Here is a 23,801-nt window from a genome sequence, read left to right on the forward strand (position 1 = left end):
TAAATTGAAAAGCTTCTTCATAAAGAATCCAAAGAAAAGTAGTTGAATGGAGAACAGAGTTTGCATAATTTTTTTAAGTTAGAGTAAGATATCTAAGACATATAGAAAACTAATAAAAATATGTAGAACCAAAAAATATTCCCCAATGGATAAATGGTCAGAAGATATAAACAGTTTTGAAAAACAATTGCAAACTATTAACAACCATATAAAAGAATGTTCCAAATCATCAGTAATAATAGAAATCAAAATTAAAACAACTTTGAGATTTTATTTCATATCCAGTAAATTGGCAAAGATGACAAAATTAGGAAAAGTCAATATTAGAGGAGTTGTCAGTAGATAGGAATATGAATGCATTGTTGGTGGAGCTATGAATTAAAAAAATAATTTTGGAAAGCAATTTGGAATTATGCCAATAAAGTGATTAAAATAATCAAATTCTCTGACCCAAGGATCCTACTGCTAGGCATATATCCAAAAGTGATCATTGATTTAAACAAAAGAAAGGAAGTCCCTATGTATTCCAAAATATTTATAGCAACATTTTGTATTTAGTGTTTAATATTAAAGAACTAGAGTGATGGAGGATCTCCGTGAATTTGGGCACGGCTAAACAAATGGTAGTATGGAGCAGTGAAGCAAGGGAAACTTTCATGGATACAAAGTGAAGTGAGTTAGAGCCAAGAAAAAAAGAAAACAAATGACTAACAACAACGTAAATGAAAAGACCAACCAACATGAAACACTGAGAATAAATGCGGTACAATTAAAAAGAATAAGCCTGGCCCACAAGAGAAGATAAGAAAAAGAAAAGCACTATCTCTCAACTCACCTCTTCACACACACACACACACACACACACACACACACACAGAGTTCTTTTTAGATGTGGTTCATAGATATGAAATCTTTCATATAATATTTAATATTTTTTCCATGTATTGATCAAGTTTTCTGTTTCCCCCCCCCCCTTATTTCACTTTGTCTTTGAAAAAAAAAAAAGAAATCTTTATAATATGGTCTGGTTCTTTGGGAGGATGGAAGAAAAGATAAATACTTAAATTTGGTCAGTGACAAAATAAAATAATAATAATAATGAGATCCTTTAGGTTATGATCTGTGTTCATCTTTCTTGTATCCTCAAATTAATCTAAATCACTAGTACTATTAGATACATAAATAAGAACCTTGAATTTTTGTCTCATGAAAGAAAGTTGGCAAAGATGACAGAAATAGGAATAGTCGATATTGGAGATGCCATTAGATAACCTAACCCCCATTGCTTAGCAGAATGCCTGGCCAATTGAGACTACTTAATAAAAGTATTTTGATTAAAAAAAAATTCTACAAGACCAAATAATGATAATAGTAATAGTAATAATAGCTGGCATTTATACAGTACTTTGATATTTGCAAAAAAAATTTTTAAATTTTCACAACAACCCTTTGAAGTATTGTAATGCCTATTTTATCAATAATTTAAATAATTTGACCACCTGATATTTGTCTGAGGCAAGATATGAATTCAGGACTTAATATTCAAGTCTTGTACTTAATCTATTGTGCTTCCTAGATAATTCACTTAAAGATTAAAAAAAAAAAAAAAGTAATATTACCCCAGAATTGTGAATGAACTCATTGAGAAGCCCAAAGGCAATTAGAAAGAGGGACATTAGAAAAGTCAGCACTAATGCAGTCTAACAAAATAACCTTTCAATACAATCAGAGAAGTCCCAGATATACATGTAACTGTAAGGCTCAGTTTCCTGAGGCAGCAAAAAAAAAAAAAAAAAAAAAAAAAAAAAATTGGCTCTCAAACCCAAGTGAAAACCATATGAAACTACTGAAAGTATTAATGTCAGTATTCAAACCAGGATACTCTAGATCCAGAGGCTTCAGAATCCTGAGATAAAGACCCATTTCTGGAATTAATGCTGGAAATGTAAACATGTTGCAGACAATTGTTAAGCGATATAATAAATTCAGAGATCATTTTTTTTTAATCCAGCTTAGAAGGAAAGAATAAATGCATGACAACTGCCAGTAGAGTCAAAGAAATAAATATTTCCACAAGAAACTCAGGAATACCTAGAAAAATAAAGAGATAACAATGATATAAAAGTTCTAGAGGAAATAATTGAAAGGAAAATGAATAGTTTAGAATAGATGGTGATAAAACTCAAGCAAGTAATAAATAAAATATATTTTTAAAAAGAAGGAAATAAAGATGTTATCCTTCAATTGATGATGCAGGGATGGGAAGGGGAAGGAACACCTTACTCTGCTGTTGCAATTGTCATAGAGTAGCCATATAAACTGTGGACATCATAGTGCAGACCCCAGTAATGCTCTGAATCCATGCAGAGAGTCTGTGCAAACAGTCGACTATCCAAGATTCCTGTAGGAGAAGATGCCAATAATTTAACTCCCAAGACATATTCTTCCTATATCAACTCTCTTCCAACATTCACTTTGCTTGTTTTTGACCCCAGTTCACTATTGGGAAAGTAACAGCAAGAGCAGGGTTAACAATAGTGAGGCCAAATAAAACAAAAATAAATACATAAATAAATAAATTAATTAATGCAATTATTTTATCAAAGAGAAGAAAACAGGAGGTTCAAAAAGGAAGCGCAAACTAGCAAAAAGTTTTGAAAGTAAAGTTTGAATTTTTACATACTCATATATTAAATGCAGCATAAAATGTAGATTCACAACTTATATTCAGCACAATCATCTTTCTGTGTTCTATTTACATGAAAAAGCTCTTTTTAAATTCAAAATAAAAGTAAAGAAAAAAAGAGAGGAAAATGGTAGTCTCCATTAAGAAAAGAATACAGAAAGAGAAACAATAAGATATATTCTTCTAGAAGGAGCTGGCTAATAGCCTTCTGAGAAAAGCTTTAGCCAAAGTTAAAAGAGAGGAGATAGGAGAATGTGTGTGAGCATGTACATATATGTATATGTGTGTTTATATGTGAATATACTTATATATGTGTGTACATACATATATCTACATATACATATGTATGTATACATGTGTATACACACAAGACACATTTGTCTTTCTGTATTCTTTTTAAATAATGAGCATTCTTAGAGGCAGAGCCCTTGGGAACATGAGCTAAACAGTTGAGGTAGATGGTTACTGAAATTGAGCTTTCATCAGAAGCTTATAGGAGTATAAGTAGGTTTAGCAGTGAAAATAGTAACAGGAGATCTAGTGAAAGGAAGGAGTGCCTAAACTGAGCTGTCTTCTGCCACTTAAGGAAAGCCCTAGTCAGTGAAACATTGTGCTCAAATTCCATCACATTGAACCTTTTAGTGGTTTTTCTTTTCTTTTCTTTTCTTTTTTTTTTTGTGACATTTTTCATATTGACAGCAATCATGTTCGCACTTACTGGGGATAAATGCTGGCTTATTCAAGTAATTGTCTTCACATTGTAATTTATCATTTAAAAAGTTAGACACTTCATTCATATCCTTCAGGAATACAAAACAGAAAGGAAAAAGATTTTTAATGGAAATTCAGTGTGGTATAAAGATCATTAACTTAAGAATTTAAACACTTTGTTGAAAGCTTTTTATTTTTAATTACTACAAAACTTACGTGGCCCTTTACACAGAGATCATAAAAAGGGCAGCATGGAAGTTGCTTATTAACAAAATGCATTTTTAAAACAAAACTTGAGAAACTTTTTAGGTTGGGCTATCCTGATTTGCTAAATAAAGATTTGTTATTTCTTCAAAAGAAAAACTATAAGCTATGAGATCAGGTTCCCATTTCCCCCTGCCTTTCCTCACTGGCAAATAATTCCCAGAATATGGGTGGATACAACAATTCTGAAAAGGTATAGAACAGGTTGACTCAGCCCTTATCTATCTAGCCCATTGTTGAAAACATATCTCAGGGTTAGTAAAAAGCATGTCTTTGTTTAAATATGAATTTTATGTGTTGCTTCCCCATTCTTTGTAGTTTTTGTGCTTAGAATGTAAGGTCATATTCTTAGTCCAAGAGGATGAGTCAGCAGGGAGAGGGTTAATGTTGCATCAGGGAACATATATATTACCCCTGCCCTTATTTTTGAGGCTTTACTTTTGCCCCTCATATGGGGGAGTGACGCCCACTTCTCATGAGAAATGAATACACCTTTCTCCTTACACCTTGAGAGATCTTTGAGATTTATTGGGTGGGTTGCATATCACACAGATATAAACAAGATACATGGCTTTAGACCTGTTACTTAACATCTTTCACCTCAATTTCACCATCTGTAAAATGTTGGAGTTCAACTAGAATATCCCAAATATCTCTTTATAATCTATTATTTCAAACCTATTTTATTCATGAGTTGATTTTTAAATAATATATCTTGAGAAATGCTAAAGCTCATATAACTGCATTAGTTTTGCATAGAGTAGTTTTAAGGTGGGCAGCTAGGTGGCACAGTGGATAAAGGACTAGGACTAGAGTCAGAAAGAATCATCCTCATGACTTCAAATCTGGCTTCAGATACTTATTAGTATATAATTTTTTGTCCTCTCTACTCAGTAACTTCCTTCTAAGGAAGAGAAATCTAAACCATTAGCCTCAAAATAATTTGAAAAGATTCTATTTCTCATTTCTCTGGAAGTAGAATAGTCCCTAGGCCAACCACTTGGACATATGTCTTGAAAAATTTTTAATTTTCATCTAGGAAGTAGATCATACTCACTACCTTCCTCGGTTTTAGTCACTTACAAAGAGTCTTTTCATGCTACTGTAAGTGCCACAAGTAATGAGTACAATAGCTGTGAGTTATAGACTGATGGAGCTGAAGGGGATATTTCGCAGCTCATCCAACATCCTTACTTTTCAGATAAGGAAACAGAAGGCAAGAGGAGTAAAGTAATACTTTGCCCAAGATTGCCCAGAGAATTAATCCAGAAATAGCTTTTGAATTAAGTTTTGAATTCAAAAACTGATTGCAGCTGAGCTCAGCTTTAAGTAAATATATGGCTCATCAGTCACTCTGTTGAGTGATCACATTATCATCTCCAAAAAGAAACCTAGATGCTTCTCAAAATATAAAATATTGTTCCTTTCCAAAAGAGCTCAGACATTGGTAAATTGACTTACAATCCAGACTCCATCAAAATTCAGTTTTTTATGAAACCACTTCAACTCATCAATCCACCACTCAGTGCCTTGTGGGCTGGTGTAATCAGGGAAAACAGTAGGTTCTTTCCATACCTAGAGAACCAGGAAGAAATAAATACATCGATATGGAAGTGAGTTCCTTGATTTATGTCAAGTGTGACCAATTAGCCCTTTTTCACAGAGATCCAAGTATAGAAGAACAGTGACTTTAAAATAGAGATCCTTAATCTGGAGTCTGTGAAATTATTTTCCTCCTAATATTTTGATAACTGTTTCAATGTAATTGATTTTCTTTATAATCGTATGTATTTTATTTCATTCAATTAAGAGTATTATTTGGAAAATATTTCATCATAGAGTTCATCACACTCCCAAAGGGATCCATGACACAAAAAAGTAAAGAACGCTTGCTTTACCAGTGGTCCTCAAACTTTTTAAATAGGGGGCCAGTTCACTGTCCCTCAGACTGTGGGAGGGCCAGACTACAGTAAAAACAAAAGCTCACACTCTGTCTCTGCCCCTCAGCCCGTTTGTCATAATCTGGGGGCCACATAAACATCTTCAGTGGGCAGCATCTGGCCTGTGGGCTGTAGTTTGAGAACCCCTGCTTTAGACCATCAATATCTAAACAAAATGGAGGAAAGGGACCTAAATGATCTTTCAAATATGTATAAAACAACAATATTATGCTTTTCTTTGTTGGGAATATAAAATCTTTCCAAATTGAGTAAACACTCAAACTATTCAGATCATTTGGGGTTAAAAAAAAAGTCTAACATATTAAAAAGTGCCACAGTGTTTTAATTCTAATTTTTTTTTCTATTTGTGTACCATCACCAGTAATGAGTTGAGTACAAAGTGACAAAATATGTTAATAAGGAGATATGTGACCAAAAGAGAACTTAGCCAATAAGTGAAAAAAAGAAAAAGTCACTTCCAAGCAAAATCCCCTGAATGCTTACAGAACAAGAAAGTCTCCACTACATTGGGTACACCATTTGTGGAGGATTCATGGCACAGCATAGATGAGAGTATCATTTGCTGAGAAAGTATAGACAGATGGTACGACAGGATAGTATTTCTCTTTCTTCATTTCTTTCTTTTTTCTTCCTTTCTTCCTTTCTTTCTTTTTTCTTTTTCTTTTTCTTTTTTTTCTTTCTAAGTGACATCCTTCTTAGGAAGATAAAATTATAAAGCATTGCCCTCAGTAACTCAAAGAGATCCTTTATTCCATTTTCCTGGAAGCAGAACAGCCCCTAGCAAACCCACATGGAACCAAAGTATTTACTGATTTTTTAAAAATTAAGAATTTTGCATACAAGAACTAGGCTCCTTCTCTCCTCTCTAAAACCTGAACTCCAATCAGTATCATGATAATACACTCATTTTCCACAGCAGTTTGTTACCTCCCCAACGACAGGCCCAGTACTTCCAGAAACCCAGATGTTCATTTTGCTTCCATTCTCATAGGGACCATAGGAAAGGGTTTTGGAGATGCCAGGAATCTAATAAACACAGAAATACATCTATAACTGAAAGGTCTTTCCAAGCTTTGGAAGGAATAGCAGGAAAAAAAATAGCAGGTATTTGTCCATACCAGGATAATGACATATTTCTGCCCTTTTCCATGCAATTCTTTAGTAAAGTTGTCAAGGCCTTTGAAATTATCTTTATCATAAGTAAAGACCTTCTTCTTATCCATGTAGTCTATGTCAGAGTACTGGACATCCTAGAAATACAATAACAACTTCATGAACATATCATTGAGCCAATGGGCAGCATTGAATGAGATCATACTGAAGACAACGTATTCAATTGTCTTGCTTTTCTCAGGACTTCAGTTATCCTCTCTCTCAAGCTTTAAGGATCACACAATGATGAAATTAGAGCAAGAAGGAACTTTGGAAATCTACAAATCTCACCCCCCCCCCTCCATTTTACAAATGAGGAAACTGAGAAGATAAATGACCTGCCCAGTATCACACACCAGTAGGTATCTGTAGTGGGCAGTTAGTTAGTATGATAGACCTCTGGGCTCAGATTCAGGAAGAGCTGAGTTCAAATCCGGCCTCAGTCATTTAATCTCATTTGCCTCAATGCCTCAACTGTCAAATGGGGACACGCTTGAGAAATAAATGGTAAGCCATCCCAGTAATTTTACCAAGAAAACTCCATGGACCTGGGATCATAAAGAGTTGGACATGACTGAATAACAAGTATACTCTCCTTGATACATATATAGATAGAGAGAACATTTTCATCAAATACCTACTCTTTAGCTTCCCACTTAGTACCAGGGAGCTGGGCCTCAGAAGTATTAAGCTCCATATACACTAGGAAGTAACTGAATGATAATTTAGCCAGCCCAAATAAATGTTAATTTGGAGAGAGCAGTACTTAGTAGCTTCCACAAGGACTGGGTTTTCCTTATTCACTCAGTAGCTTATTAGTTTGAAACAAATTAAGACTTTCCTCTTATTATTCTCACAGCTCAGGAAAGAATTTTTCCTTCTAAGTTTCAATCTGGATTTTTCTGGGATCATAGAGCACCAGGAAAAAAGTACCATGGTATAGTTGAAAGAGGGCCAAAAGACATAGATTCAAACCCTGCCTCTGTCACCAAGCCCGTCATTTCACCACCATGATTACGTGTCACCACCATCTCTAAAATGTATCTAGATGTATATTTTTACTCCCCAAAAGAGTAAAAAAAGTTGGATTCCCTTCCCTTATTGTTTCTCAGCAGAGAAAACTGTTATCATATACTAAATGTAAAGTTATCTCCTTTGTTAATATTTTACCACTGATTGTAAATAAATATATGTCTGCACCTGTCTTGCTTCTTAGACCTTGTCCTTGATTCACTTCCAGAAAGTGTCAATTGCTTCTGGTTTTTTTGATTTATACCTGGCCATTGGCCATTGTAAACTTGAAGCAATACTAGAACATTTCAAGATGAAGTTCACTTGAGGTTGGGGCAGAAGCTGATCAGAATCTGGGAAGACCAACTATAACTACTCTGTCTATAAATGTTTCAAGTTTTATCAGAAAATCTGAGAACTGGAAGATATTTCAAAAGCAAGCTACCCAACCCATCACTGAATAAGATCCCTTCCTACCATCGACTTGGCGAGATTTTTTTTTTTCTCTCTTTTTAAAAGCTTCTGCAAAAAGAGAACTTAGTAGTTCCCCAAAGAATCCAAACCATTCTTAAGTCACTCTAATTATCAAGAAGGTTTTCCTTATAATAAACATAAATCTGTCTTTCTATGCAACCTATACTCATTGCTTTATGTTCTGACCTTTGAGATTGAGGGGAAAAAGCAAAATTCACAATGAACCATATATCCCTTTATACGTGTGAAGACTATCATATTATCACCAGTCTTCTTTTTTTCTGGGATAAACATCCCTGTTTTTTCAAGTGACCCTCAAAAGGGAGGATCTCAATGCCTTTTCATATCCTAGTTTGCTCTATTGTTGAACATCCAGCACAAGGTTACTAGTACCAATAGAAAATATGTAAAGATAGATTTCTGATGTGCAAATTTAACATGACAAGATATAGAGAGACCTTTCTGATCATAAAGCCAAATAGACTCTGGAGTTATTGAAAAGTAAACTCAATGTTTAAGGGCTGAGAAGAACAGAGTTACCACTTACATAAGGTATCCTAGCAGCATGTGTTCTGTTGACAACAGATTTCAGTCCTTCAATGCCTCCATAATCCCTACGACTTAGCTGGAAGCCAAGACTCCAGTAAGGGGGCAAGAAGGGTAATCCAATGAGCTGAAAAAGAAATAAAGAAGGACTTAGCATTTAGAAAACCAATGTGTGACATCAATTTATCCAATATTGGAAACATTATCTCCATTTCACTAAAAAAAGAAAAAAAAAAACTATCAAAGTCTCAATGCCTTTGGGGTTGTAAGGATTTCCGCACAAAATATTGTATTTTCCTTCACCCTTTATCTTGTAGCTATGTAGTCCTTTAATAACATTTATCAGAAAAAATATATCAAAAAGTAATGGAAATGTGTAGAAAACACTGAGATAGATCACATATCAATCTCAAGTTCACAGAGCTTGAGAAGCAACAAATGCTAATTCAATAAACATTTATTAATCATTTACTATATGTAGAATCCCTTGTTAGGTGTGGGAAGGTATGCAAAAATTAGTTAAGGAATTAGTAGTTCTTGCCTCATTGGAACTTAGTATGATGCATATACAAATAATGCATAAATATAATACAAAACAATTCATGATAAGAGAGAAACAAATGGTGCTAGGAGAGGTCCAAGGTCATTACTTATTATTGCATTATTATGCAAGGAGGAAATTATTGAAGGCTTCATAAAATTTGAAGCAACTTTTAAAGAGTACTGAGAAATTCAATTAAGTCGTGAGGAGATAGGTGGTGGCAGGATGTTGCATAGGTGGTGAATTCATAAATTAAAGGAAAATATAAGCAATGGCACCTCAAGTTTCAGACAATGATCACCCCCCTCCCTTTTTTTCTCTGGATTGTAATAAGTCTTTTGAACCTCTTAGTGTGAATTAATTGTCCCATTATACCTCCCATTTCCTCTTTTTCCAGTACAGACCTTTCTCCATCCATTAATGTATTTTTCTATGATGTCATCACATCAAAGACCATTACAATCACAATCTCAGTCCTTGTGATACTCCCCTCTGTCTGCCCCAGACAGATTCAGTCCTTCATAATTACAGATATTGTTTTCCCATCTAGGGATATAAACAGTTTAACCATTAAATATATATATATATATATATATAAAACTTTTCCATGTTTCTTTCCAAGATTCTTTCTGTTACTTTCTATGCATTTCACAATGTTTCAATGAGACACTTTTTTTCCTCTTTTCTTTTTTTGGGGAAGAACCTGACATCATTAATCTCCCTCCTTTTCACAGTTCCTCAACTCCAAATTTAAAAAAAAAGTTAAACAAATATGCAAGTTGACTAAAATAAATTTCCACATTGGCTATATATTGATGGATTCAAGCTGCAGAAGGAGATATATATATATATATCTTTCTCTCAGGAAATAGGTAGCATCCTTTAACATCATTACCTTCTTAAATTGTGGTTGGCTGTTGCATGGATCTGAGTTTTAAAGTCTTTTAAGGTTTTTTGTCCTTACAATACTGTTATTATATAAATTGTTTCTTTTTCATTCTATAGTAGTTCATACAAGCCTTCTCAAGATACTCCATATCTTTCATTATTTGGTATGGTACAGTAATATTCCATTACATTTATATACTACACTTGATTCGATTTTTACTCTCTCTGACCTCACTTGGAGTTTTCTTGGTAAAGACACTGGAATAGCCATTTCCTTCTCCAACTTTATTTAAAGATGAGGAACTAAGACAAAGAATTAAGTGACTTGCCCACTGTCATATAGCTAATAATGGTCTGAGTGAATTTGAACTCAGATTCTCCTGATTATGAGTCAGTGCTTTATCCACTGAGCCACCTAGCTATCCCCAAAGCTACAGTAGCTAATATTATATAGCACTTACTATGATCTAGGCATTATACTAAACAATTTATGATTATTATCTCATTTCATCCTTATAACAACTCTGGGAGGCAAGTGATATTAATATGATTCTCTTCTTTTTCTCTTTATCACTTTAGAGCAAAGTTTTTTTAACCTGTGGGTCACAATCCCATACAGGACCCTGTAACTGAATGTGCAGGTCACAAAATTATGATTTTTTAATCAGTAAATATTTGATTTATCTACCTATTCTATATACCTATATACCTGGGGTCACATAAAAATTTCTCAGGTGAAAAGAAGTCATGAATGAAAAAATGTTTAAGAAGCCCTGCTTTAAAATATAAGTCTGATAATGTCAAAGGATATGCACAGTTTAATGATTTTCCAGAATATAACTCCAAATTAATATCCATAATAGGTAGAATAATTCACTACACCACCAACAATGCATTAGGGTGCCTGTTTCCTTAATCATTCCAAAAATTGCCATTTTCCTATTTTATACCATCTTTTCAAATCTGAAAAATGTGAAGTAAATATTGATTCTATATCCCAAGGGAATCATAAAGAAGAGAAAAGGACCCACATGTGCAAAAATGTTTGTAGCAGCTCTTTTTGTGGTAGCAAAGAATTAGAAAATGAGTAGGTGCCCATCACCTGGGCATCTGGGTATTCCCCATTTGGAGAATGGCTGAATAAGTTGCGGTATATGAAGGTAATGGAATATTATTGTTCTGTAAAAATGATGAACAAGCTTTTTTAGAAAGGCCTGGAAAGATTTAAATGAATTTATGCTGAAACAAAATAAGCAGAACCAGGAATACATTGTACACAGTAACAGCAAGAATGTATAATGATCAATTATAAAAGGACTTAATTCTTCTCAGTGGTTCAGTGATTCAAGGCAGTTTCAATAAACTCTGGATAGAAAATGCCATCTGCATGCAGAAAAAGAACTGTGGAGATTGATTGTAAGTCAATATATGCTATGTTCACTTCTTTTTTTCTGTGTGTGTGTTTTTTTAACTCTCCCATTGTTTTTCCCTTTTGTTCTGACTTTTTTTCTCCCAACATGATTCATAAGGAAATGTGTATTTAAAAAATTAATATACATATGTAACTAGAAAAACATAAAACAATAAAGGAGGGGGAAAAATAAATGTGAAATGGAACCTTGGGATTGTTTGAATTTGCATTTCTCTTATTTGTGATTTAGAGCACTCTCTCATAAAATATTTATAGTGAGGATTTCCTCCTTTGAAAATTGCTTTCTTATTCTTTTACCAGTTTTCTATCAGGGAATGGTTCTTATTCTTATCTATTTAAATCAGTTCCTTACATATCTTAGAAATGGATCTCTACCAGAGAAACTTAATACAAAATTTTTCCCCCAGTTATTAATTTTCATTCTAATTTTAACTATATTGATTTTTATTTTTGCAAAAAAAAATTTCAATTTTATATTATTAAAATTATTCATTTTAGCTTTTGAACTTCCTATATCCTTTGTTTGGTCATGAACTTTTCCCCTCTTTATAGTTTCAAAAAATATTTCTTATCTTACTATTCTAATTTGTTGATGATATGATTTTGTATATCATTAGATAGAGGAATAAACAAATGATCTTTACTAAGTTTGTAGTTCCCTTAAATCTCAAGAATCCTGACATAAGTGAAGGATCTGAAACAAATTCTTGGAGGCTTACAAACAAAAAAAATATGCATTTTTATTTGTTTGCTTTCTTTGTGATAAAAAGCAAATGATTTATCAAATAATAATCACAAATAACTACTAAGTGAATGGAGACATACCTTCAGGTATTCCTGAACAACTTGTTCTGGATTATTTCCCAAGAACACATAGAAGTCAAGAATGCCACCAATTGCACGGTAAGTGACTGCGGGGGCAGGCTGAAGAGCAACCTCTGGAAATATCAAAGTGAGACTGTAGTATCATGGAAATTAACAGATCATTTCATCAATTCATTATCATTAGCTGAGTAAATACCCCAACCCTCTCCCCCCAGATGAATAACTTCAGTACTATATTAACAGATTTCTAAGGATGCAAATTACACATTTTTCTTTAATAAGAAAAACATTGACATTTATCAAAATGGAACCAAATAAAGTCAAAAAAATTAAGATTAAGAAATAGAACTTCTTGGATATCTTCAACATAAAGAAGATCCAACTCACTTCCAGTTGATCAATGATGGACAGAAATAACTACACCCAGAGAAGGAACACTGGGAAGTGAATGTAAATTGTTAGCACTACTGTCTATCTACCCAGGCTACTTATACCTTCGGAATCTAACACTTAATGTCTTGTAACACATGTAAAATGTATGGGATTGCCTGTCATCAAGGGGAGGGAGTAGGAAGGGGATAATTTGGAAAAATGAATACAAGGGATAATATTATTTTAAAAAAATTACTCGTGCATATATACTGTGAAAAAAATTATAAATAATTAAAAAAAAAGAAAAAAAAAAGAAATAGAACGTCTTTTAATTAGCTTGGGCCATCAAATGCGAATTTGAATTTCTTGAGTTTTCCCAAGCTAGTAACTCTTAGCTGATAATTTTACCTAATATTTTACTAAGAAGTGTTAGGAAACTTCAGCTCCCACCCATCACACCTCCAAACTCGTCTTAGAGGCTGAAGTGGCCCTCCTTTTTGTGATATTGTTAAATTCAGTATGAATGCTCATACCCCAAAAATAAGAAGAAAGGTTTAATTTATTGTTTCATTTATTATCTAAGGAAATAATGGAGAAAATGTTAATGCCAATTAAATTTTAAAGTGTCATGCAGTCAGCTGCTAAATATTTATCAGCATTAAATTCCTTCACCTTTGTTCCTTTGATACCATTCTGTCCGTCTCTCTCCCTTGCCTCTGTCTGTCTCTCTGTTTTTCTCTCTTTGTCTCTTTGTCTATTGCCCTCTCTCTGTCTCTTTGTGTGTCTCTGTCTTCCTCTGTCTGTCTCCGTGTTTGTCTCTCTCTATCTCCCTCTCTCCATCCATCTCTCTATCTTAATCTCGGTCTCTATCTCTGTCTGTTTCTTTCTCTTTCCATCTTTCTGGTTTCTCTCTCTATGGTTTCCATGAATATGCTAAATTCTTCCTTATCCTAACACACCTGCACCACACACACACACCACACACACACTACATACTATCCTTAACACTACTATACTTTGTACTGCTCTCCTATCTTTATTTTTATTTCTTAAAAGAAGATTCTGACGTCACTTCCTCATTACCGTTGTACCTCTAAGTAAAACCTCACAACACTTATCCAACTTAATAACTTTTGTTCAGTCCTTATCTTCCTGGATGTCTCTATAGCTTATTATACTGTTAATCATCATCTTTTCCTTTTTAATGCTTTTCATGCACTCTCCCTCTCAGACTCTAGTGCACAGTTCTGCTTTAATCTCCAACAACACTCCTTCAAATAGATTATGCTCTGGACAATTTGCATCTTTCATCTCCCCAGGAGAAATCCCCAGATCTCTTATTTCTCTGCCTCCACTACAATTGGCTTTCTGCTTTATTCATTCCTACCTTTATCCTCATCTTTTTTATGCTAAAAAATTCTGCTTTTCTTTCTTGGCATCTCATAACCACACCTTTCCTGTAAGTCTCCTAGTCGGACATCCCCCATATGGCAGATTTGTTACCCTGTTGTCAAAATTAAAGACGTTTTATTTCTCCAATTATGAGTTTGATTTATTTCAGGACTTGATATTAAACATAATCAGTGTATATTATAAATATTATATAATATGTAACATGACAAGTGATATAAACCATATTGAATAGTATGTAATAGAAAATATGCAAAATAAAACATGTGTATTATATATGTATGTGTGTGTGTGCATTTGTATGTATGTATGGAGGAAGAATGATCAGAGAACCCCTAACAAAACGAATCCCTCAACCTATTTGATTGAAATGGTAGGACATCAGAGTGGTTATATTTGCTGGGGATAAGGACATAGGGCTCAAAAAGCCCTTTCAGACTTTTATTGGCCTATTTGAATATGAAAATGTTGGGAAACCAGGATATAGGTCCAGCTGTTGATGTTTAATAGCATCAGACTCTTCATTTGAGCAGTTCTTAGAAAAGATACTGGAATGGTTTGCCATTTCCTTTTCTATCTCATTTTACAAATGAAGAGCTGAGACAAAAAAAGAATTAAGTAACTTGGGGTGGGGAGAAAGGGGTAATCACACAAGTAGTAACTGTCTGAGACTAGATTTGAACTCAGAAAGATGAATCTTCCTGACTTCCAATTAGCAACCTACCCACTGTGCCATCTAGCTGCCCTCTATGTGTCTTGGCATCTTAGTATCTTCATTAAATAAAGGGAAATTTCAGAATACAGACAGATAAGAATTAAGATAGCTACCATTTACATATGTTGGTTTTGTAACTAATGGAACCATTTTCAGGAAGTAGTCTTTTCAGAAGACTTCAGATTTAATACATCAACCTTCCTCAATCTCATCAAAAAAAATCCAAGCAGGATATCTCCTGCACAGACTCCATTGTCTTACCCATTGCATTACTATTCATTAGGAAAACTCCAAATGAAAAACCACTGTTGTCTTCAAGACATAAGAAGAATGTCTGAGCACCATACAAGTTAGTCATGTTCTGTAGAAAAACACACATAAAATAAAACAAAAGCAACAGAAAATTACAATTCCATGCTTTAAAAAAAAAATGTTTAAAGTAGCCTTGGCATAGGACTAAACAAAACACTATTTACCTGGGAGACACTATGATTCTTGCAGAGATAAACTATATTATTGGGTTATTTGGTTCAGAGCATGAACTCTCTTAGGAAACTAAGAGCTTCAACATTTTCAATAATTGGAAGAGTTCTTAAAATCTCATTCTTCCTATGCCACAAGATCACAATTTTAACATTTGGTATAGGATCAAAGTCACTGCCAATGATGATGATGATGATGATGATGAAGATGGTGATGACTAATAAGCTAAGCAAATAGTGAAAATTCTATAGGCCCAAAAGAAAGTAAGTATAATTTTTTTTAAAGTGAACATTAACAAATTTTAATAAAAATTGAAGCTATGATCATTCAGAGTCTAAAGGTCTTAATGTTTCAACTAGTTCAGATTCAATCTTCCCAAGAGAAGGAAAACCAATTCTTCTTCCATGATGATTAAATGAAAACCACATACATTGTTTTTTCTTCCAGTAAAAAAAAAAAAAAAAAAAAAAAAAAAAAAAAAACACCTTGAGAAAGTAGGCATAACTCAAATTATCTCTTAACAGAAAGAAATTTATGGTAGAAAGACTAAGATTTAGGAATTTCTAAATCCCTTGCCCATGTTCGTTTCAGTAAACATATTCCTGTATTACTTCAGCCATTCCTGGGTATCTTTCAACAAATGTATTCCTCTCTGCCTCAGTCTCTCTATCATGTGTTATATTTTATAGCATCTCATATCTTCTTTAACCTTCAGATAAAATCAACACCACCCATAAATCATTAGAAAACAACCAAATGATATGGATTTTCCAACAGCAGATTGTTGGTGAGGAGTTAAGGAGCAGAGGAAGAATAATAGAATAATAGACCCTAGAAAACATTTTGGCCGAATGTAGAGACAGTGTAGACGGAATAATGGATTTAGAATTTAGAAGACTTTCAATCGAATCCTGTCTCTGGAACTCATTAGCTATATAAGGACAAGTAATTAAACTTACCTCATCAGGAAAATGGATATAATAATATTTGTAATATTTATCATAGAGTATTGTAAGGCTCAACTAATGTATGGAAAGAGTTTTGCAGTTCTTTAAAGGGTTTGTAATTCTTTAGAGTAGTATATAAATGTCATTTTCTTAATAATAATAGATATAAGCAGGTATTGTGTCAGGCATAAAATTAACTCACTGCAGTGCAATCATGGTGTATGACCCAAATGCACTTGCAATTATTTAATTAGAATATTTCCTTTTCCTTCAAATATGACTCTTAAAAGTTCATTGCATCGTTCACATTACTCCTTGTGTCCAAGTTCGTTACCTCCCTCTAAAGAATTATAGATGATAGATAGATAAATAGATACAACTTTACATTTACATCAAAGTTAGTAGGAAGATTAAACACAAATACATAGAAATTCATTTAATGAGATATTAGGTATATTAGCAAACAAAGTATAGCATAGTAGAGTCCTCACAGCATTAGGGATGGCATCCCTAGTGAAGATGGGCCAAGTCTTCCAGCTCATATTATGAAGGTACTGCTGGTGCACATGTTCCCCAAATCCATACACATTGTGACTGGGCAGTCGGACAGAGAGCTGCAGGTACTGCTCAGCATATTGGAGGGGTCCAATGCTTGTGTCGAAGCTAGACACACATGGAAAGAAAAAAGAAAAAATCAAAGAACAATCTTCCTCGCCATACTTTCACAGAAGCTTTATCTCCTTTCCCATACTATTCAACCAACTGTTTTTTCTATGTTTTTCCTATTTCCCAAAGCAATATTTATCAAGATACCAATGTACCAGGACCTGACTGCCATGTTGGCTGAGCTAATTCTCTCTAGAAATCAAGTTAGCTATCTCCACAATTTGACTGGTCCAACTCATTTCATTATCAATCCAGCCTCCCATTTGTCATCCTTTGCAAGGTTAATATAACTTCAGATGGGCTTTCATCAAGATAAATGGGAAATAAAGGTTGTTTAGAGCAGAAATAGTAAACTCTTTCAGACTTCATTTTATTCTATTATGAGCATCTTATTTCTGTATGAGCTCTAAGGCTTTGATGGTTATGAAATATTAAGAAATAATGTTTTAACAGTATTACAAAGACAGAAATCCTTGGTTTTACATCCCTGAAAAACCTTTTCAGACTTTATTAGAAGATGACACTGAGGGGAACAATTTTACTCGAATAAAAGATCTAATCAATATTATTATATTAATAGATCCTATTTGAGTTTAGGGGGAGATCTTAGTTCTTTGAAATGAAGAGAATTGGTTTTATTCATAATGACAAAATTAACAGTGGAATGATTGTGGAAAGATGATTATCGCCTTTGGCCAGATTCAAAGGGGAAATCTTTATGGGGTGAGTAGTTAAAGAGGAAGCAGCTGGTTTCTGGTTTATATCTTTCCAAAGTGAACCAACTTGATAACCGTCCTATTTCTTTGGAACAGATCCAAAAAATTATTCAATGCTGTAACTTTGTTTAATTTTGCTTTGGAATGTTTTCTTTTGTTTCACAATTACTATGAACTGTCAGTGAACATTGTTTGGGTTGGGGATAATTCTAATTATCAGAGGAAACATTGTCAGTTTGAACCTCTCCCTCCAAGCAGAAATGTGTTTATATTAATAAGCTGTCTCTGACAGATATAGACTAAAATAAAGACTATAGAATTTTTCTTTCTCACTATATTTTGATTCTTCAATCCCTAAAGGCGGCCTGATTCCTGACTTTTAACTACATGGTATGTAGTCCTCATTTTCATATGTGCTAGCTTGTCTTACACTGAGTTTACAATCCGAGGACTTGAGTTCTGCAACTCTCTGATCTTGGGAAAGCACTTTAAAAGCAAGGATAATTTTATCAGTTTAATTCATGATTTCAGTTCTTTTGGTTTTTCCTCCTTTTTTACTTTTATGGTCGGGCTCTGCTCCTGGAGTAAAGGGAGCACTGTCCTAAGTTTCCAGTGCAACTCTGAGCCTTGGCTTTAAGCACAGAGGACCCTGGCGTTTGTAGGGGACAGCTTTGCCTGCTCTTCTCAGGAGATTGGTTTCCCAGAGTTTGTTTTCTGAGCTGGGACTGGAAGCTGCTCCACTGGTCTGCCCCTCTACTGAGCCAGGATTGAGAGATTTTGTTGCTGAGTTGCTATGATTAAGACCCTCTCATTGGCTTTCCCAGAATCTATCTGAGCTGGGCTGCACATCCCTTTCTTTTTTTTATATATATAATTTTTTTTATTAATTTTTACAATTATAATATTTTCTTTGACAGTACATATGCATAGGTAATTTTTTTTTTTTTTTACAACATTATCCCTTGTACTCCCTTCTGTTCCGAAATTTTCCCCTCCTTCCCTCCACCCCCTCCCCTAGATGGCAGGCATTCCCATATATATCAAATATCTTATAGTATATCCTAGGCACAATATATATGGCTGCATATCCCTTTCAGCCCAGTGAGATTGTCCTTTCCTGAAGTTTTCCCAGTCTATCTTGAACTGGAGAATGATTTCATTCCATCAGACTCTGTTCAGAAGCTTGGTTTCATGTGATTTTCAAGGGAAACTTAATTCATGATTTCAGATTTTACTTGAATAATTAGCTACTTAAGATAGCTAATTAAACCACTGATAATTGAGTAACTCAACTTTGTCCTTCCTTGTCAGTCTTGTAGATGACAATCTTTTTTTTTTAATGAAATTTTCTAGGTCACAAACTGTAACCAAGGAGCATAACAAGTGCATTTTACCAAATGAGTTATAAAAGGAAGGAGGGACAGAGGGATGGATCTTAGCTAAAAAAGGGTCTTAGCTAAATTCACCTCTGCTGAAAGTTACACATCGATAAAGGTATGAGTTTGTCTCTATCTTATAGTCTTTTAATCACATCTAATCTTCTAGGTACATGATTTTCAGTTAAATGGCCCAACTAGACTTTGTGGCAAAATATATCTTTTCTAGTATCCAATAGGAATTCCACTTAGAAACTTCTTGTTTCCAAATCTGTTAATTAATTCACTTTAACATAATAAAATTGAATTTATTCAAAAAAAAATTTTTTTAATTCAAACCTTATCCCTATTCAGCCCAGGTTTCTCCAATCAAAAATGATGAGATTTGGCAATATAGTCAATACACAAAGAAATACTCACAAGACTTTGTTGTTCTCCTTCCTTTTTATTTTGATGCTGAAGGGATTTTCTGTGACTTCTACCTTATAGTTAAAATTGGAGAATGAATCTTGATTTGATGATTGGACATGTTCATGGGGAACCTCAAACCGATTCCTTTTAGGATCAGTGATCTGACAGGACAGAAACAAAGGACAGAAAAACCAGACTTCTAGAATTGGAAAGGAGGTCAGAAGCTACCTGATTCAATCTAATGGACCTAAAATTGAAAAATATATATATTTTACAATACATCCCCAAAAAGGACTCATGTAACTTATGATTAAAGGGAAATTCAGCGCTTATGAAGACAACCTAAAATTCCAGGGGCAGCCCTAATCACTAGGAAAACCTTCCTTAGATTGAGATGAAATCTGCCTCCTTTAAATTCAATATGGACAAAGGACTAACTCTGAATTTACCCTTGAATAGAAGCCTTCATACAATACCTACATACATACTCTACCCCTATCCCATGATAGTATTTTGAGAATTCTCATGATAGTTTCCTTGGTGGCAGACAGGCTCAAGGACACAGGGAAGATCTGTGCTTCCATGTACTCATTCTCACCATTGCTGCTCTAAGATCTAGGATTTCTCCTTAGTTAATAGTGTGAAAATTCCAGAATACTTTGGGCATTTATTGAGCCACCTCATATCATCTTGAGATAACTGATTGTTAAATTTTCAGCATAAACATTTATACCTTAGAACTTCTCAAATGCAACACATCGGGACTTGTTTTATCATCTAGAAATGATGGGGAAAATGTTAATGATGAAAATTAAGCTAGAAGTATTTCCCAGGTACATTATATTTTTTTCAGGGTAGCTGATAAACATTTACCAACAAACTGCTGAAACCCTCTTTTTGGAAAGGGAATAATCGAAGGTGGCTACAATTTAGTTATGTATTCTCTCTATGCTTCATAACTATGCCCTGTTAGTATCATACTGAAAACAGCTCCAACCTTGTAAATTCTGTCATGGGAAGTGGGGAGCGATGTGTCCCAGTGGCAAACACATGAACTAGAAAGCTAGCATATCTACCCTTTACAACCGGCTTTGTTATTAACTTGCTAGATACCATTGAGGAAGTCAGTTCCTTTTCTGAGTCTTAGTTTCAACAATTATAAAAGGAGGGGATAAGCTACATTATATTATTAAAGAATCCTAATTCTTTCCAATTCTAATATTTAATGATTTTAAATTCTGCCCCAGAAATATTCTACTTAATACCCTAGAGTATTGTGGATATATTTCTAATTGCTAAAAATCTCACCTTGTACAAGAACCCCCTTTAAATTGCAGTGCCTTTCTTCTCTTATTTCCCATTCATCCTATATATACTTTGCTTTATATTTCTTTGCATGTTGTTTCCTTCATTAGAATGTAAACTACTTGAGAACAGAATCTATCTTTTGCTCTTTTTTTTTTTTTTTTAATCCCCAGCACAATTCCAGGAACACAGTAGGCACTTAAATAAATGTTAATTGATTGCTTGAGGCTATCTACCATATCTCTTCCTTAAGAATAGAAGTAGAAACTATGTTTTCTTATTATGATGGATACTACGCTTTCTAGTAATATTGCTTTTTAGTTTATTGAGCAATTTCCATGTAAGTATTATTATCCCCATTTATAAATAAGGGAATTGAGGCTCGGGGCTTTACCAGATAGATCATGGACTTAAATCTAGGTCGCCTCATACCAAGTCTTGGACTCTTCTCATTGTACCATGCCATGTCTCCATGTTTAGGAAATCCTAGTTGGAGAGACAGGAGGAACTTTAGAGGTTTTCAAGTTTAAGCCCTCCATTTCCAAGAGTTAAAGTGACTTGCCCAAGGTCATATAAAAAGTGTAAAAGGAAGAATTTGAAAGCAGTCCATCTTGTGATCTCTACATTCTTCCCACTGTGCAATGAATGATTCCATGTCCTTCTCCTCTTGCAACTAATATACAGAGAAATCTGTTCAAAACACATTTATAATAAACATAGCTCCTTAGAACTCCCAAACCAACCTTAAAGTGAAAGCAATTAGGTGTCTGGTATTCTTCTGTGAGGAGAACATCAATGATGTCATTTCCAAACAGCGATGGGGATGGCAATCTTCTCAATTCTGTCAAGTCTGAGAAGGGAGGCAGAGAGACACAGAGACAGAAACAAAGAGAGAGAAGGAGGAGGAGGGGAAGGGAGAGAGAGGGAGGAAGAGAGCAACAAAGACAGAAAGACAGAAACAAAAAGAAAGGAGGAGGAAAAGAGAGAGGGGGAGAGAGAGAGGAAGAGAGACAGAAAGAGAAAAAGAGAAGACAGGGGAGGGATAGAGACAGAGACACAGAAACAGAAACAGACACACAGAGAGAGACAGAGACAGAGACACAGAGACACACACATGAAAAGAGAGAGAGAAAAAGAGAGAGAGATTCATTCTATGTTGTTGGCTTTTTTATTCTATTGTCTACATCAGCACTGAGTAATATTTACTTTTGTTTGTGTCTCTGACTGTGACTTTATAGCCCACATTCCTGGGGAAGAAGCAGGAAGGGGCCCTGCTGTTTCCTAGAGGGTTCCAGCAACACTGGCGATGGAGGCAGAGTTCCTGTGAAAAGAGTAAGTAGAGATCACAATCTGGACCACATAAAGTACATAGCCCGGACCAAGCCCCAGTCTCCTGGGAGGCTCATGTCCACAAGGTTGTCCTTAGTCTTCCCTTCCACCACAGACTATTAGCTAAGTGCTACCTATTGACCCTTGATTTTGTCCACTTCCTTTCAGGGGAGGAAGTGACTATTTGGCCATTTTCTCACATATCTTTGGTTCCAGTTCTCTTTGGCAAAAAGATAGTGATAGTTTTAACAAAACAAGATTTCCTTAATAGCTTTACATTTTTTGCATCTTCAGAGTCTCTGATCTTTCCTTTCTCTCTTTCCCCATTCTCACCCCCAACACCCTGGCCCTATCCTTTGGTCTAAACTGCTTGCTTTTGATTCCATTCTGTCTCCATCTTTTCTTTCTACTGTCCTTTCTGCTGAAATCCTCCAGCTTGCCAGTCCACCAGGCCAAAGTCCTTTAATTGCCTTGCTTTTATTGCTTCTTTGTTCTCTACAAGCCCTTGTTAATCAAAGCTGAAGCCATTGACAGTTTATCTCAGGTTGAAACCAACCCTCCCTAGCTAAAGTTCCAACTGAGGAAGAGGTTTTGAGTGCTATTAGGATGCTCTCATGAGACAAAGCACCTGGTGCTGACTCTATTCCAGCTGAGATTCACAAGATGGAGATCTATTGCTTATACAAAAGCTGACTGAAATTTTCAAGATTATAGGGCAAGAAGAAGTTTGCCTCAGGAGTTCAAGGATACCTCCATTGTCCATGGCCACTGCCTGTTGCTTCTGCTGCCAATGGATCAATTCTCCTCCCTTCATTTTGCAGTCACAAGGATGATGGGAAATTTGCCTCACACAATCTGTCTCAGCCTGAAGAGGCACTTCCTTTAATTCTGTCTCAGATATTTGCATAGATTACTTCAGGTGACATAAAATATATTCCCCTTTTCTCATTATACACCCATGTTTTTCCCAGCCAAGCTAATTTTTATTAAATAGGATATCTTTTTCTAATGCAGTCAAGTAAACAAAAGCTATCTGTGATATGGGATCATCAAAAGCCTCCTTCTATGTCCTCTACGTTGTAAAATACTATGATCATTACTCTTTCCTGAAACAATAAAGTGAGTGGAAACCACCTTGGTACAGAATTGGTAAAGTCTTCCTTGCATCTCTGGATCTCTGCATCTTGGTAACCATGATCTCTGGCCCCATCTCCTCTACAATCAAGTAAGTGATAATGCTAGAATCTTGGATGCAATTTACTTTAAGAATTTCTGTACTATGGCTAGCAAAACCCAGCCTTGTATTTCTGCCTTTTAGAACTGCTAATTCCTAGAGTGAAAAACTCACTTTCCCTACAATCCCCATATCTCTTTCAATATTCAACTGAATTGAATCTCTCCCTATTCAATATCCTTCTGGACCCAGCCCTTTCTGTGTGCTTCTTGCAGCTCTCAGTCTGTTGTTAATAAATTTCCCGCATGCTTTAACACCTTCAGCATCCTTTCCCAGGACCAACTAAACCCCCCCCCCAAGATGCTATATCCCTTGCTGTCCATAACAAAGGCTGTTTACTTGTGCC

At 34.8% G+C, this 23,801-nt stretch overlaps 1 protein-coding gene across 1 annotated transcript; it reads right to left on the bottom strand.

Moving 5' to 3' along the window:
- Positions 1-2,279: 2,279 nt before the first annotated feature.
- On the bottom strand, positions 2,280-23,035 carry LOC141543885 (putative maltase-glucoamylase 2). The gene is made up of 13 exons (XM_074269555.1): positions 22,972-23,035; positions 22,136-22,213; positions 21,636-21,742; positions 19,597-19,748; positions 16,910-17,081; positions 15,250-15,349; positions 12,492-12,604; positions 8,807-8,932; positions 6,741-6,872; positions 6,550-6,648; positions 5,123-5,236; positions 3,405-3,486; positions 2,280-2,401 (listed from the first exon to the last, which is right to left on the bottom strand). Exons 1-13 carry the CDS (start codon positions 23,033-23,035, stop codon positions 2,280-2,282), a joined length of 1,461 nt encoding a protein of 486 aa, XP_074125656.1.
- Between the last annotated feature and the right edge of the window lie 766 nt (positions 23,036-23,801).

This window comes from Sminthopsis crassicaudata, chromosome 5 (genome assembly GCF_048593235.1).
Source record: "Sminthopsis crassicaudata isolate SCR6 chromosome 5, ASM4859323v1, whole genome shotgun sequence".
NCBI lineage: Eukaryota > Metazoa > Chordata > Mammalia > Dasyuromorphia > Dasyuridae > Sminthopsis > Sminthopsis crassicaudata.